The sequence below is a fragment of the Sminthopsis crassicaudata genome, chromosome 4, assembly GCF_048593235.1.
Source record: "Sminthopsis crassicaudata isolate SCR6 chromosome 4, ASM4859323v1, whole genome shotgun sequence".
Taxonomy (NCBI): domain Eukaryota; kingdom Metazoa; phylum Chordata; class Mammalia; order Dasyuromorphia; family Dasyuridae; genus Sminthopsis; species Sminthopsis crassicaudata.
The window spans coordinates 163,183,544-163,199,942 of NC_133620.1; the positions used below are offsets into that span (position 1 = coordinate 163,183,544).

General features: G+C 33.3%; 1 protein-coding gene across 1 annotated transcript in view; it reads left to right on the forward strand.

Moving 5' to 3' along the window:
* The window catches only part of SGK1 (serum/glucocorticoid regulated kinase 1), a 159,231-nt gene that overhangs the window by 36,032 nt on the left and 106,800 nt on the right, over positions 1 to 16,399 (forward strand). The window contains exon 2 of the mRNA XM_074309781.1: positions 14,382 to 14,588. Within this exon, the coding sequence (XP_074165882.1) occupies positions 14,382 to 14,588 (207 nt within the window). The remainder of the gene's footprint in view (positions 1 to 14,381; positions 14,589 to 16,399) is intronic.

The following is a 16,399-nucleotide window of genomic DNA, read 5'->3' on the forward strand; positions in this document are numbered from 1 at the left end:
TAAAGCTTGATGAGATATTGAAGACACTGAGATTATGAGGTGGATCCTGGCCAATGCCAGTCACCTTGATTTTTGTCTTGCCATTAGACTTAGATGACTCTGAGAGTGAAGCTGATAACTTTGTATAGCTTTGCCTCATAAATACAATTCATGAGCATTTCAAAACAATACTCTATGATGCTAAAGGACAAACAACAAAAATATGATTCTATGATACACATTGTTCAGATCCTCTCCATTTGGATATGTTGTACTACAATTGAATATTCTGATTTTTTTGAATCTCAGGATCATACATTTAGAGCTGAAAGGGATTTTAGAAATCACCAAGTCCAATTACCTCATTTTATAGTTGAGGAGATTGAAGCTCAGAAAGAAATTACTTTCCTCATGTCACGTGAATATTGAATAAAAAAAAAGATTTGAACTCTGACTTCAAAAAATCTCTAAAGAATTAATACTGAACATCATATAGAAAGTAATGGAGAGGTTTATAACAGGTATGAGCAATCCATAGCAACTCAAAGAACAAAAATAAAGAATGTCATAAAGAAAATATGTGATCAAAAGAGAAGATGAAAAGAGTAAGAGATGACAAGTAGAAAACTTGAGTGGTCTAGTAGTATCCTTAAGGTGACAAGAGCAAGCAAAGAAATCCTCCTCCCCATAGGGTGAACCACCTGTGGTGAGTTTATGAAAGAACAAGAAAGTGCATGCTCCCAGACTGGGTAGAGGTGAATAGCTTATAATTTGTATGATTATATATTGTATAGAAATAGCTAAGATCACAGCTCCATTTGAAGAATATTCTTAGAGCCTAGTAAAGCCAGGAATTTGTGTGTGTGTGTGCTCGAGCGCTTAGAATTGGTGGCAGGAAGTATATCCTCATTTGAAGGTTCAGCTAAGACACTGTCTTGTGGAGTACTTACCAAGGCTGCTGAGGGACAGAGAGGCAGACTCCAGGGTAGGGCAAGGGGAGGAGCCATTATAGAGTTCCTTATTTGCAACCAAATGATTCTTTCTTGCTAAGATTAGATTTAACTCCAATTTTTCTATAAGAAAACACTTGGGAGAAGAGGGAAGTATGGAGAGAGTTTAAAGAATAGAAATTCAAACTAAAGAAACTTATTATTTCCACCCCTTGTTTCCATTACTAGTCTTCTTTTTTTTTCCTAGATTATTTCTGATATTTGAACATTATTTGCCATTTTGAAAAGTATATTACCCATAAATCAGATATCAAGGTAAGGATTATTTTTGTGTTCCTCTGACAAATGGAATCCTTTATAAAAATCCCATTGCAACAGGACCCAACAAATTAGACACCAGAAACATCAGGGAGTAGTAATGAAATCCCAATCCAAAATGTAATCATCTTCCCTTTCATTTACTGTTTTCAATTGAATTAGCTCACTGTACTCAGTGTGAACAAAGAACCCTTCATTCAGTCCTTATAATTGTTATCTAAATGGATTTTTTCTAACAATTATCCTTAAGATCATGAAATTATTCCAAGACTCTCCGCCATTTGATTTATTTAGTAGGGAAAATGCCAGACTGATGATTTATGCTTAGGATACCAAGTAAGAAAATAAAATATAAACAGAAGGAGAAAAGGGCATTTGATTATATCAGGAGAACTCTCATGAATAAAGTCAGTTCTATCAGTTTCTTATGATAGGAAAAGTCTTACAGACAATAGGGTAATGTATTTACATAAACAAATAATTCATGTCAGCCAAACACTAAAAATGTATAAAATGACCAATTGCAGGAAGAGATAGATAAGAAACACCTTGAAAAGAAGGTCAAACATTGTCCATTTCCTCAATCAACAAAGCACATAGGTTTTATAAATTTTCTCCTTTAAAAAATCTCATCTGATTTTTAGAGGCATACAAAAATTTCTAAAAGTCCAAAGAATCATACTTTGAGGTATGTGGATCCTTCATAACCATAAATAGACTATTATCTTCCTGGGTTCAAATCTGGTCTCAGACATTGACCTGTGCAAGTCATTTAAACTTGGTTGTCTCAGTTTTCCTATTTCAGTAAGATGAGCTGGAGAAGAAAATAACAAACAAGTCTAGTATCTTTGCCAAGAAAATTCCAAGTGGGGTCAATAACTGAAAAACAACATAGATTTTTATCCAGTCTTATTTTCTCTTTCATCAGTGTTTCCTGAATATTATTCTAGTTCTAATATTATTGTTAATAATAATTATAGAAATAATAATAAAATAGTAAACATAACATTATTATATGTTGACATAATGAGACTTTAAGGCTCACAAAGTCTTTGGATATAGTCTTTCATTTTATCCAAATAATATTTTACAGCAAATGTAATTATTATCTTTGTTTTACAGATGGGGAAACTGCATCACAAAAGAACTAACTTTCTCAGAGATAATCAAATAGAAAGAATGCAGTATTCTATCCCAAATTATCCTTACTCATAGTTATGATTCTATCCAATATCAGGTTACATTCTTTTTGTTATTAAAAGATAGCCAAATCATGTCACCTAGCAAAACAAGTAGAATAAAAGTTTTATTTGTTTCCCCAAGAAATATAGCAACTCATATGTGACTGAGAATTAACAATAATCTACCCAATTATCCCTATCATCATTGGGCAATGTGACCTCTTCCAGAATCTTATTTATGCCATTATATCTCAGGCGGATTCTCTACTCTTTGTTGTTGTTGTTGTTGTTTAGTTATTTCACTCATATCCAGTTCTTGGAAACCCAATTTATTTTTTTGGCAAAGATAATTGAGTGATTTTGCCATTTCCTTCTCCAGCCCATTTTAGTGAAACTGAAGTAAACAATGGTAAGTTACTTTCCCAGGATCACACAGTTAGTAAATGTCTGAAACCAGATTTGAACTTAGGAAAATGAGTCTTCCTAACTTCACATTCCATGCTCTAGCCACTAAACCACCTAGCTACCCTTACTATCTCTTATTTTTCTTTAAATAAACTAACAAATCCACTTTGACTTCCTAAGTCTTTGTTCCAGAATTGATCTTGAACTTGACTTTTAAAAGGGAACTTCACATCTAGATTCCAAAGAGACAAGGAAGAGGAGCCATACCCATTAGGGCATGCCTGTCATACACACCCTGGGAATACTTCATTTTTTTCACAAGAGACCACATTGCCCAGGGTAAATGTGACAATCAGACATATTGTTTCTAATTCTAGGTCATTTGAGAAGGCATAGTGGATAGAATACTGAGTCTGGAGAAAGGAAACTTCCTAAATTCAAAGCTGGTTTCAGACACTTACTAGCTATGTGACCCTGGCTAAATAAGTGAACCTGGTTTGTCTTATTTTCCTTATGTGTAAAATGAGCTGGAGAAGGAAATGGCAAACTTCTCCAGTATCTTTCCCAAGAAAATCCCAAAAGGGTTCACCAAAAATTGAACATTACTAAAAAGCAATTGACCTCAGTTACTTTATTTCTTTGTGAATCATGTTTTCATTTTTAAAAATATGATGATTTGTCATTCAATAAGCACTTGAGATCCACAAGTCAATTAAAAATGATTATTATGTTAGAAAATCAATCAAAATATATACTGATTTCCTACCATGTGAATAATACATTATTCTAGGCTCATTAGAGAGCAAAAAGAATCCAGAGATACTCTTCCTGCCCTCAAGAAATCTATAGTTTAGTTAGGGATTCAAGATATGGAGACATTGAAAAACAAAGCTGACAATTAAAAACAGTGTGAAATCCTGAGAATTCTAGTGCTTTTCATGATAACCTCATTTAGACAATATGGGCTATATAAATTTGAGAGGGGAATAGAAAGGAAACCAAGTGGATTTCTACTAAAAGACAAAGGAAAAAAATGAGGTGGAATCCCTTGATAAAGTTTAGTTACTAGGGTCAAATAAATTGCAACCTGGGTAACTGAAATGGATATGACTAATAAGCATTAGTAGTTAAGGATTTTTGAAATCTCTTCAAATATGAGAAAATAAACCAAGATTAGAAAAGAGCAAAAATCTCAAGGTTTTTTTTTAAGTAACAAACTGGGATAGTGGAACAGTGATGAAATTTTTGATTACTGGTAAACTCTATATTATATGACGAAAGGCAGAGTGAGTGAAGATGGAGAAAAGGAAGGCACCTTAACCAAAAACAGGTCATTCCAGACTACCCTCATGTTTCATTTTTTTTCCTCCTATAGAGTTGCAGGACTAGAACATCAAATTAGTTTATGTTCATATAGTTAGCTAGATTTTAGTAGACCTCTTCTTTTGATGAGGTGGAAAAATATGACTTAAACTTGTATAATTTAATGGATTCTAAACCAAATAGATGACTAGATCTAAAGAAGTGTCATTAATTGTTCTATATCAATGGGGAGAATGTTTTTTAGCACAGTGACCCAAGAATTTGTATTTGATCCTGTCTTGTTTCATTGTATTCATGAGAAAGTACAACTAGATAGCAGTTCTTCTAAAAAAAAGTATTCAGGAGGAGAATTGACAAGAAGTATCATGTACTATAGTGAGGCAAAAAATAAAGAAGATTGATTTTTAAGTCATTGGATTTAGACATTAAAGATGATTACTAACTGGAGAAAACAAATTCAATTAAATGATGACATAAAATAGACAGATTGCAAGAGGTTGAGAAGTAAGGAACAGAAGGGGAAATGAAAATAAGGATTATAAACAGCTTTTTTCTCCTAAAAGTTTGACCAATAAAATGAGTAAAGATTTAGGACAACTTGAAGGAATAATAGAATTAAGTGAAAATTGTTTTTAAGAGATGGGAAGATCTGGGCACATTTCTAGACATCAAGGAAGGAGACAGTAGATAAGATGAGATTAAAAACTAGGGGAGGAAAGTGTTCATTAGTACAAGGTTAGGGTGGGAGATGAATGATTTTGAATGAAATTTGTTGGAATATGGATCCAAGGATACAAAGAGAATGGAGCCTTGAGAGTTCCAGTGAAACTGGCAATTCTAATCAAAACAACAAACATTTATTTCAGTATCTATTATGCTATCATGTGTCAGACATTATACTAAGAACTGGAATTGCAAGAAAGCAAAATCAAACAATCTCTGTTCTCAAGTAGCTCAGTCTACTAGGAGAGATGATTTTCAAACAAATATGTGCAAATTAAGACATATACAGATTAAATGGACATAATCTTAAAAGGAAAGTATGGTGAGGAGGATGACCATCTATTGGTTCAAGTCTAGAATCTAGAAAAAGAAGAAGAGATTTGGATCAAAAAATTATATCAAGGGGGCTTTAGACAGTAGCAAAAGAGAAGAAGTTCATGGCAAATGGCCTTTTTACTTAGGAAAGTATAAAGCAAAATTCTGAGAGAATAAGAGAAAAATATTGTGAAAAGCTTGAGAAAGAGGAGAAATTTTGGCACTGCTTCTGTTCAGAAAATAATAGAGAATAACTTATAGAAGAATAAAAGGATTGCCTTACTAAAGTGCGATCCACTTGAAATTAATATCAATTTGTAGAGGATCTACTAGGCACATGTATCTGGCTTTTTATAGCAGTTTTCACTTGAATGTTATTATTAATGGAGGAGGCAGAAAGTAAGGATCATCCAGGATATAGTTTGGCAAGATAGAGAATAATTTAAGACTGAACTGATTAACTATAGGATAACGATTGGAAAAGTGGACTGATACAGTTATGAGAATCAAAGCAAATGAAATGATTTGTAAATAAAGAGTTTAGTTTTAAAGCTCTGAGTTTGTATAAATTGTCTATGTCAGACATATTTTCTTCTATGTTAGCAGACTGAACGCTTTGGCTGAGTGTTACATTTAATTTGGTCAACCAGTTTAACTTTGCTGCTTACTGACCTAGCCAATTGTCTGGGCATCATATAACCATAGAATTCTCTGAAACAGAGTTGTAGATTGGAAAGGATGCTAAGAATCATAAATACTAACAGACTAGATAAATGAGCTACATGAACAGAATCTGTGACTTGTAATAGCAATGTACAGGATGGGCATTATAAGTTAATGAATGAGTAAACAGAGAACATTGCACTGAGCTAGTTGATAGTGTTATTAACTAAACCAAAGTTTCTTAAATTGTGGCTCACAACCCCATATGGGATCATGTAACTGAATGTGGGGGATCATAAAATTATGATTTATTATCAGTAAATGTTTGATTTGTATACCTATTTTATATTCCTGTATACCTGAGGTCACATAAAAATTTCTCAGGTGAAAAAAGGTCATGCATGGAAAAAATTTTAAAAGCCCTGAGCTAAACCACTTTAAATTGGAAATAATACCTATTTCCTCCTTTGTAATAGGCCAAGCCACAAGTGGAAAAACCCTGGAAGTTGGGAAATTTCATTTAATCAAATCTGGCAATATTCCATTCTAATGGATTGTTGGGGCTACATATCATACTTTTGTGTATTTTTTTAATAAGAAAATAAACAAAAACTAAAACAAACCAGACAACAAAGAACTTAGCTTATTTTGAAGTTTAAGATTTTATACATACAAACATATATATATATATAATGTATATGTACATAATTAATATGTGTGCATATGTATGTATTTATGTTTATAGGGAAATAGAATAATATGTTTTCTAGTGGAGAGCTAGAAGTTTATAGTGACAATATAGTGACATTAAGAAATAGATAGAATGCTAAGCTTGGAATTATACTGTCAACCCAAGATTAGGTGGATTTAAATCAGTCTGAAGGAGACCCAAAGAGTAAAATGCTGGTTGTCACTTGATGTTTTATGTCAGTGTCTGGACTTTGTTGTGCAGTAATGATTAGAGTGCTGTACTTGGAATCAGGAACACCTGGCTTGGAAGATGGCTTCAGGCTTTCACTAGCTAGGTGACTTAGGGAAGTGAATTACCTGGTCAGGTGTATTTTCTTCATCTGTAAAATGGGGATAACAACAGCACTACTTTGAGAGTTGTTGAGAGGATCAAGAGAGATCTATCTAGAATACTCTGCAGATCTTACACTATCATGATTATTATGATGATACTTCATCTTTAGATTATGATTCTTTGAATGATGGTATACTTATCAAAATGGCTGAAATAAAGCTTGCAGGTAGGTGGAAGGGATTAGAAAAAGACTCAAAGGGCTAAAAAAAAGGACCCAAATTTAAGGAGATTTATTTTAAAAGTGGAGAGGCAATATGAGAACTAGCTTTGAAGCTAAATAGCCATGAGTTCAAGAATTGTCTATAATAAAACATGAGGGCAATTAGGTGGCATAGTGGATGGAGTATTGGGCCTGGCATCAGGAAGATGAGTCTTCCTGAGTTCAAATCTACCTTCAGACACTTCCTAGCTGTGTGATCCTAGGCAAGTCATTTAATCCTGTTTACTTCAGTTTCGCTCACAAAGAGTTGAATGTATTTTAAAATAACTGAACAAAAACAAGAACAAACAGTAATTACGTAACCCTGAGCAAGCCACAACTTACCAATGCTCTCAATTAACAAATTGCGGAGGAAGTGCTGACCTAGTAAATGGAGTTTCCTTACCTGGGATTCCCCTACAGTGCCTAAGCTAATGAAATCACAGTTCCCTAATACTACAGTAAACACAGACACATACTAATCTAAAAGCAAAATGCATTGTTTCAGAAGGTCAAGAATTTTCTATCTTAATAAAGGTCCTCACATGAAGGCAGACTGATTACTTACTGAAAATATTATAAAGTAGAATTTTGTATAAGTTTTTTTGTTGGAGTAGATAAAGATCTATCCTACTTTTGACACTTACCAGTGTTATGACCCTACTCTAATCACTTACCTTATTTGTGTCTCAGTCACCTTCTGAGGAATTATTTACCAGTTGCATTCCCCCACCAAGAAAACCCCAGGCTATAATGGGCCAAAACTCTGTACTTGAAACAAGGCTTCTTCAAGTGCTAACTCAGTGGAATTGATAAGACAATGATTATCTAGTTTAGCATGGTGATTAATAGTTCTCTAGTTCAGTACATGTACTTAATACTTAATATAGTTCTATAAGATTGACACCTATTCCACAAGATTCACACCTACAATGATGTAATTATAATAGAGTATATAAGAGCTAACAAGGACTGGAGGAGAGACATTCACTTCATCTCACACCACCATGGTGACTGGGTTATCTTCCTGCATTTCCTTCACTGAGACCAAGGCTTGTCTAAAGGGCTTCCAGAAAGCTATCCCGAACATTATATCAGGCTGTGAAAATCATGCTGAAATAACATTCAAACTTGTACCCTGAAACCTATAAAGATATAATTGAATGAACACTATTCATCATCCTGGCTAATTTTTAGGGCTAATTTATCATACTATTTTTGAGAGAATAGACTTAATTTAAACCTCAAGATAGGAAGCTTTTGGAATGTGCCATATAAAGATCAGCTATAATAAGTATTTATAGGAGGCAGTCATTCAAGCAGAGGTTGAATAAGCTTTGACTGGGATAACATAAAGTGTTTTCCTACATGAGGTAAAAGATTAAGCTAGAAGGCATCTGAGCTTCCAACTCTGAGACTATAATTATATGTCTCATGTCCTATGTTTGGATCAAATAAGCTTTCAAAGTACCTTGCAAACCTTAAAGAACTATATAACAGCTGCTATCATTATTGTTGTTGTTGCTATGTTTTTGTACATACCAGCATCAACCAAGAGCACAAACACAGTCCTATTTATTCTCTAGAAGTAGGAAAAGAGGCCAGGATTAGCACATACAATTTCAATTTCAAAAGGAATCAGCAAGTCAGCTGATCCCATATTCCAGGTACAAGTTTGCAATATCAGGTGGTCTCCACACAGGTCCCTCTAGCTAAGGACTTTTGTATTTAAACCAAACATGGCCAATTGACATTCTAAGACTCAGAGGAAGTTTGTGTTTTCATTCCCTCCGAAGTTTTGGAAGATACTTTCTACAAACCAAAGGCCAGAGATTTGACATTGATTCACTGTCTAACAGAATTGATGAATAGCACATCATGAACCACATCATTAATCAGAAATGGGGGAGGATGCTGAGTCAAAGTTATTGCCTCATTGAATAAAAAGGATAAAATTAATGTTAATGTGAGGATTTGGGTCAAAAGAGAGAGTATTTCAAGATAACCAAGCTGAAATAAAGGGAATAGGTAATATGACCATTGCAAAGTTAATGACTATATAATACCAGTCTTCTTTGGAGGACTAAGTTATTTTGCAATTGTGAAAATTCTCCTTGAAATCATTGTTAGAAAGGAAGGGAGAAGACATTGCTGTCTTCATTTTGCAGAAGGCATAAAGTGGATTAACTCATCCTATTCAAGGTTAAATAGGGGATCTAGGTAGGAATACTTTTCTCTTTGTAAGTTAAATAGTTCTGCACTACTTGGAATATATGAAGACTACCTCTATTTTTTAGCATACAAACTTGTAAAATTATTGGCAAAATATGTGATGTTTCCACAAATTTAACTGGAAAGTAATAAACTGTGATACATAAGAAGTATGAGCATAGCACCTACATAAGTATTTCATAAGGAGCCTACAAGTGATTTTTTTTCTCCCTTGACATTTCCCATTGGTGTAGGAATGATGAAGATGTTACTCGAATTTTCAAGACCAAGTTTGAAAGGCTGTTAGTTGTAAAATGTCAGGGGGGAAAAAATCAGCTTTTTGTTCCTAATTTGGGAATATACTCCCTCAGAGTTATTATTCACTCTGTGTAATGCCATCTTGGTCAGAAAGAATGAAGAGCCCAAATGCAAGTATTCATTTAGTCTTCACTTATCCTAAGATAATATTTTATATATCAAGAGACAATAATTCAATAATTATATTGCTGGACTCAGAGAAAAACAGGCCCAACTCTGTTTGCTGTTGCTGTTAGACAAGCCAACACCACCTATTTGGGTCTTAGTCTGAAAAATGAAGAAATTGAACTAAGTGATCACTGAGTATTCAATATGAAAATTCTGTGAAAATACCTATTGCTTATATGATAGAAGTCTTTATCTTAAGTAGACCCATTCTGTAATTCATTGACTCCACCCAAGTCAGTTTTCTATTCCTTCCCCCACCCCTACCCCTGCAAAGAAATAGATTATTTAGTATTTTTTAACTACATAAAAATCTAATGAGATCCTGGTTTTCTATGTGGTTTTTGCTCTTACTATATCTAGTCTTGACCAGAACACTAAGTAAAGAAAATGATATAAAAAGTAGAGTGGTGAAAGAAATCATAGAATTTTTGTGTCCCTTGGCAGGAAATTAAAGTAGGGGGATATAACTTTTCCCTCCAATTTTTACCTAAATCATTTTGCCTGTTCATACCAATCATAACTCCTAAGAAAGGACAAATTCAGCAAGCTGATCATTTGATCATAAGATAAAGTTCCAAAATAAAGCAGCAAAATCATTCAGTATAAAAATAATAATAATAAGTTTTACTTGTCAACATAGCAAAATTTGAAATCAGGTCAGACTACAAATTCACTTGAATACAAATCTATTTAAAATCTGTTCTTAACAAGCTTAGAATCAAGCCTTCTTGGCAAAATATATGTATTGAAAGTCAGCCAGAGTAAAAAGATTAATTTCATAATATAAGTCTAGAAACTAAATAGAAACAATTACCAAACTTGAAGCCAAAAGAACCCCACTCAATAAGAATAATGAAAAACAGATCTGCCTGTAATGTAATTTAAGAAAATTTTTTTCAAGTTTGATCAAAAACATTTGCTGCTAACATCAGGAAAACTGATTGGCCACAATTCTAGCCTTTGAGCACTTAATTCAGAATGCCACTGACAAAGCACAGAAATACTAAATATGCATAGATTTGCCTATGAGCAAATACCAATATTTAAGGCAGATACTTTAGAGTAACAGTGACTTCATGATTTAGCTAACAAGTCCTAGAGCGTTTTCTAGAAGTAAAGTGACTTGCCCAGAATCATACAGCTTGGGTCAGATGAGGCTATCATAAGAAAATAGATTTAAAGAGGGAAGGAGCCTTGGAGGGGTCATTTAGTTCAGTCTTGGCTCCTAGCCAAGTACATGCTGATGAATGTTTAACAACTGACAAGGATGAGGGATGCTATGAAAGGAATGTATGTAGGACACCCTCTTAAGCTTAATATGCATTATTAACATTTTGTTCATCACTTTCCTAAGTTTATACAACCCACAAAACAGTAAATCAAGTCCTGATTTGTAGGATTTGCCCATTTTTAAGATGTAAATGTTCATAGTGAAAATTTAATGATTTCCTCCCAGCAGCGAGTTCAAGCTGGTTCAAGTTCAAGTTCAAGCACATCCCTCTATTTACCTGGCCAAGCTAACTCTAACAGAAAAAAAATTAGGATGCTTTCAAATTCTCTCTGAAAAAAGAGATTATAGATAAGAAGCAAAAGCCATGAAAAACTATGACACCTAATAAAGAAATATGAACTTCTTACTTTGTTCAAAGATTTTGAAAAAAAATTGTTGATTATCTTTTACTTTTATATAGCTACTTCCAAGTCTAATTCTTATAACAAATAATAAAATTAGATAAGAGGAAAAAAAAACAGTTCAGCAAAAATAAAAGGTTAACCAAATCTGATAGGATCAGCAATGCTTCATACCAGTAGCTACCCGTTCCCCATTACTCCCTTAAAAGAAGGAAGAAAGTACATTTTCTCTTCTCTTTTGTGGAGACAAACTTGATCATAATAATCACACAACATTCCATTTGAAGTTATTTAGTTTGTTTTAGTTTTCTCATCCATACCCCTATAGTCCTTGGTTTTCCATCTTTAATGAAATTTCTATCATCTTTTCTTAGGATTTTAATGTGGAAGGAACTTAAGGAAAATAGTAAATAGTGCTAAGCTTGTTGTCAGAGGCCCCAGATTCAGATTCTAGCTCTGGTATTTACAGACTTTAAGCAAGTCATATTGCCTTCTTCCACTACTTTGAACTGGTCACACTAACCGCTAAATGCTGACTTTACTAAAAAGATATTTTTGGAGAAATCTTCAAAAACTTAGAAAAGTTTTCAGTTAAAGACCCTTTATATACTTGTTAAATCTATCTACCAGTAGCAGATCTAGAATAGTGAAAACACAGGGCTTGGGAGTCAGGAGATCTGGATTCTAGAACTGCCATCAACTGAAGCTTTAATAATAATGCTTAAATTGAGCCTCAGTTTCCTCATTTGATATGGGGTAATAATATTAAATAATAAAATATGTACAACCTATCTCACAGAGTTGTTCTGAAAATGAGCAACAACATACAAAAGCACATGATGCTTGCTTGATAGCAGGCATCCTGGCTTGGAGGAGGAGAATAAATAGTGATGGTGATAGTGACAGTGGTAGAGATAGTCTGGGGAGACTGAGGTCCTTGATCAAGGTCAAATATCTACTAAGCATCTCAGGTAGGTCTTCCTGACTTCAAGTTGAACTCTCTGTTTATGAGGAGAGAAGTATTATTTAGTAAATAATTATATTATTTTATTGAAATGAATTAATCTTTTTTTCTTATGTATATATGAACGGTGAACTCATCATTTCCCTTTCATACTGAAAGTGCTGAATGGGGATAATAAAAGGCATTTCCTTTTATAGTGAATTTGGCAAATGGAAAAATTTAGTGAAAGCTAGGGGTACAAAAACTGAAAAAGGTTGGGGAAACCTTTTGTCATGACATGTGATCTCTCATATAAACAGGTAAATGACTGCAGGTAAGTCAGTTTCCTTATCTTACCACTTACCTCCTTGAGTTATTTTAAAGAATGTGCTACAAACATTAAAATTTGTAAAGAGAAACAGTATGTCTCAGTAAATAAATCATAGAACATAGCCATGAAAACATGGGCTTGAATTGTGCCTCAAATGCTAGCGGAGTAACCCTTTCAAATCACTAAATCTCTCTGATTCTCAGTTTGTCAATCTATAAAATAAGATAATACTACTTATGTCATAAGATTTGTGGGTTAAATTAGATGCAGGCTTCTTAAATATATTCCCCCTCTAAAGAGGGTCATCTTTTTTTGCCTAGGAAATTTTTATGTGACCGCATGTATATTATTATATAAAATAGATATACAAAGTAAACATTTGCTGATAATAAACTATCATTTCAAGACTCCCACATTCAGTTATGAAACCCCATATGAGATCATGAACCACAGTTTAAAAAGCTAGGGATAATGTATGTAAAATTATTTGTAAACCTTTTAACTTTATAGCAATGTAAGCTATTAAAGCACTATATAAAAGTGACTTATGGTCTATGTTATGTGCCAGGCACTGGGCTAAATATTTTACAATTATTATTTCATTTGACTCTCATGACAACCCCATTTTACAGATGAAGAATCTGCAACAGAAGTAAGTGACTTGCGTGGATTCATATAACTAGTCTGAAGCTGGATTTCTGACTCCAGTGTTCTGTCCACTTTTTTTTTATTTTACAAAATTACTACAGAAGTGTCAAAATCTATTTTGACTTAATTTTTAAATATAGTTCTTTTTAAAAATAATATCCTATTTTTTCCACTTTGATGTAAAGATAATTTTAGCATTTTTGGGGGGACTTCCAAATTTTCTTCCTTCCTCCCCTATTTCCTCCTCTTAGAGTTGATATGGGTTATATAGATGCAATCATGTCAAATATTTTTCCATATTAGTCATGCTGTAAAAGAAAAATTGACCAAAAGAAAAATAACCACAAAAACAAAAGTGAAAAATCACATTCTTCGATCTGTATTCAGAATCCATCAGTCCTGAAGCATTTCTGAGACTATTTAGAAAGATCCTTGGAACAACTGTGTCTTTGTACTACTGATTGTCCTCAGAACTTACATTATCTCTAAATGTAGGAAAAAGAAATGGCGATGTATTTGAAAGCACTTCTTAGCCGAAAGATGTTTCTATAAAAGTAACATTTGTTTCATGAAAAATGTTCTTTCTAACATTTTATTGATAACACTGGCTTAAAAAGTGAGGTCAATGTTTTCCTATCATATACTGCACACAGCTTAGCCTAGTGGAGTGTTAGTTTGGAGTAAGAAAAAAATCTGAGTTTAGATTATACCTCTAACTCTCGTATGCTGGGCAGCACTAAGCAAATCACTTAACTTGCCTTATGAAAACTAGTCATAATTGAGAGAATAGTTCTTTATTTAAAATCCTGAAAAAATCATAGATCCTTCATTTATTTTCCTAAAGCCAACCTGATTTTCTTAAGTCATTCTACAATAGTCTTAAAGAGCTTTTAAACTGACTTTTCATTTATATTATTCATCAATCCACTATCATCTCAGGAGTCTTCAAGGAAAGCCAAATATATTAACACTTTGTTGTATATTTTGTAGGTACGAAGATGGATTAAAAGCCCAATGGTCAGTGTGGAAAAGAGCGCCAACCTGAAATACACAGGACCCTCGGCGATGCACAGACATCAGGGGGAACCTGAATTTGAGCCTTCACTGTGTCAAACATGCTTGGGTGATCATACTTTCCGAAGAGAGATTCTCTCGCAAGAGGAGTCATGTTCCTGGGAAAGCCACCCAAGTATTGAAGTAAGTTACCAATGTCTCTAGGACCATATCCTTTGAAGGGCTAGTAGGGCATTTTTTTGTCTATTCAAAGCTATTTTCACAATAATGGTTTATTTCATGTGTTTATACATTTGTAGTTCTAGGGATGGAAGGGACAGGAGGAAAGAAGCCAGACTGTATTTGTTAGCATTATGCTCTCTTTACTAGTTCACATTTTCACATTGATTTGATCCAAAATACAAGCACTCAACAAAATTTTCTCTATAAGGCCACCCTTTTTCCTTTGTCTTTCATTCATTTCCCTAGCAAAATTTTATTTTGAAAACAATTTTTAAATCATTCTAGTAATATTAGTCAGTCAAGTGCACATACACTATTTAAAATCCTTGTAGCTTAGAATTTGAGTTGGAGGAACTTTAAGTTTATCTAGCCCAAACTGACACATTTGTGGTCGCTAGAGGAGAATGGATTTACTCCATCACAATTGTGTGTGATTTCTAAGAAAGTCATTTTTCAAGATAATGGATACAGGAAGCACAGATGGTTACATTAAAAATAGATTCCAAGATCTCACAAGGTGATTTTTTTTTCTTTGAGCTCAGTTTAATCCATATTTTTTTCCTGAAGTACCTGAGGAGAAATATGACTTTCCTAAATTTTCTAAAAATTATTTTATGCTCAAATTATTTAATATTGCTATAGTAAATGGTACTTATGTATGATAATAATCTATTTTAAAAACAAATAAAATATTAAGATAAAAGGTATGGTAAAGTTGACTTAATTTCAAATATTCTTCAGAAAAATTCCAAGTTGATACCCACAGGGAAACAAATTTTGATGCTAGTACTTAATATATTTTTTTAGAAAGAAAAAATAAAAATTAAAAAACCTAATTGTAATTGTAACTAAGGGAAGGAAGAAGAGGAAAATGAGGAAAAATTTATTTATGTTGTCCATAACCATTGATGTCTTTTATTAATATATATATGTCAGCAGTATCATTAATTCATTAACATTTCCTAGAATCACTGAATTACAGAACTAAAAGGGTTATTAGAGGTCATCTAGTCAAATCCCCAGACATATCATGAATCCCATTTTGCATCACTGATAAATGACCTTGCAGCTTTTACTTTAAAACTTCTAGTTATTTGGGACTCACTATCCCATAAGATAATAATTTTTATTTTTGGTGGGGAACAGAGGGATAAGGTAGTTTCAATTGTTAGAAAATTACTCCTATATTGAGCCAAAATTTGTCTTTAACTTTTACTCATTGGTTCTACTGGGTGGAAATATTGGGACATGGGATATGGGAATAAAAGCAAAACAAGTCTGGTTCCTCTGCTATATTTATTTAAAAATAAGCACTATGACTGATGCTGAGTGAAGTAAGCAAAACAAGGAGAACATTGTATCTAGTAACAGCAAGACTATGATGATCAACTATGAGGGACTTCTCAGCAATACATTGAAACAAGTCAAAAGATAGAATTATGGAGACTAAATGTGGTTTGAAGCAGACTATTTTTTATAATGCTTTTTATTATCAAAACATATGCATGGATAATTTGACAACATTGACTTTTGCATAGCCTTGTGTTTTCTCCTCCTTCCCCCCATCCCCTCCTCTAGATGGCAAGCAATTCAATATATGTTAAACATGTTAAAATATATGTTAAATCCAATATTACAAATATATTTATACAATTCTCTTGCTGCACGAGAAAAATCAGATTAAAAAAAAAAGAAAATAAATGAATAGGGAAAAAAATGCAAGCAAACATCAAAAAGAGTGAAAATGCTGTGTTGTGATCCACACTCAGTTC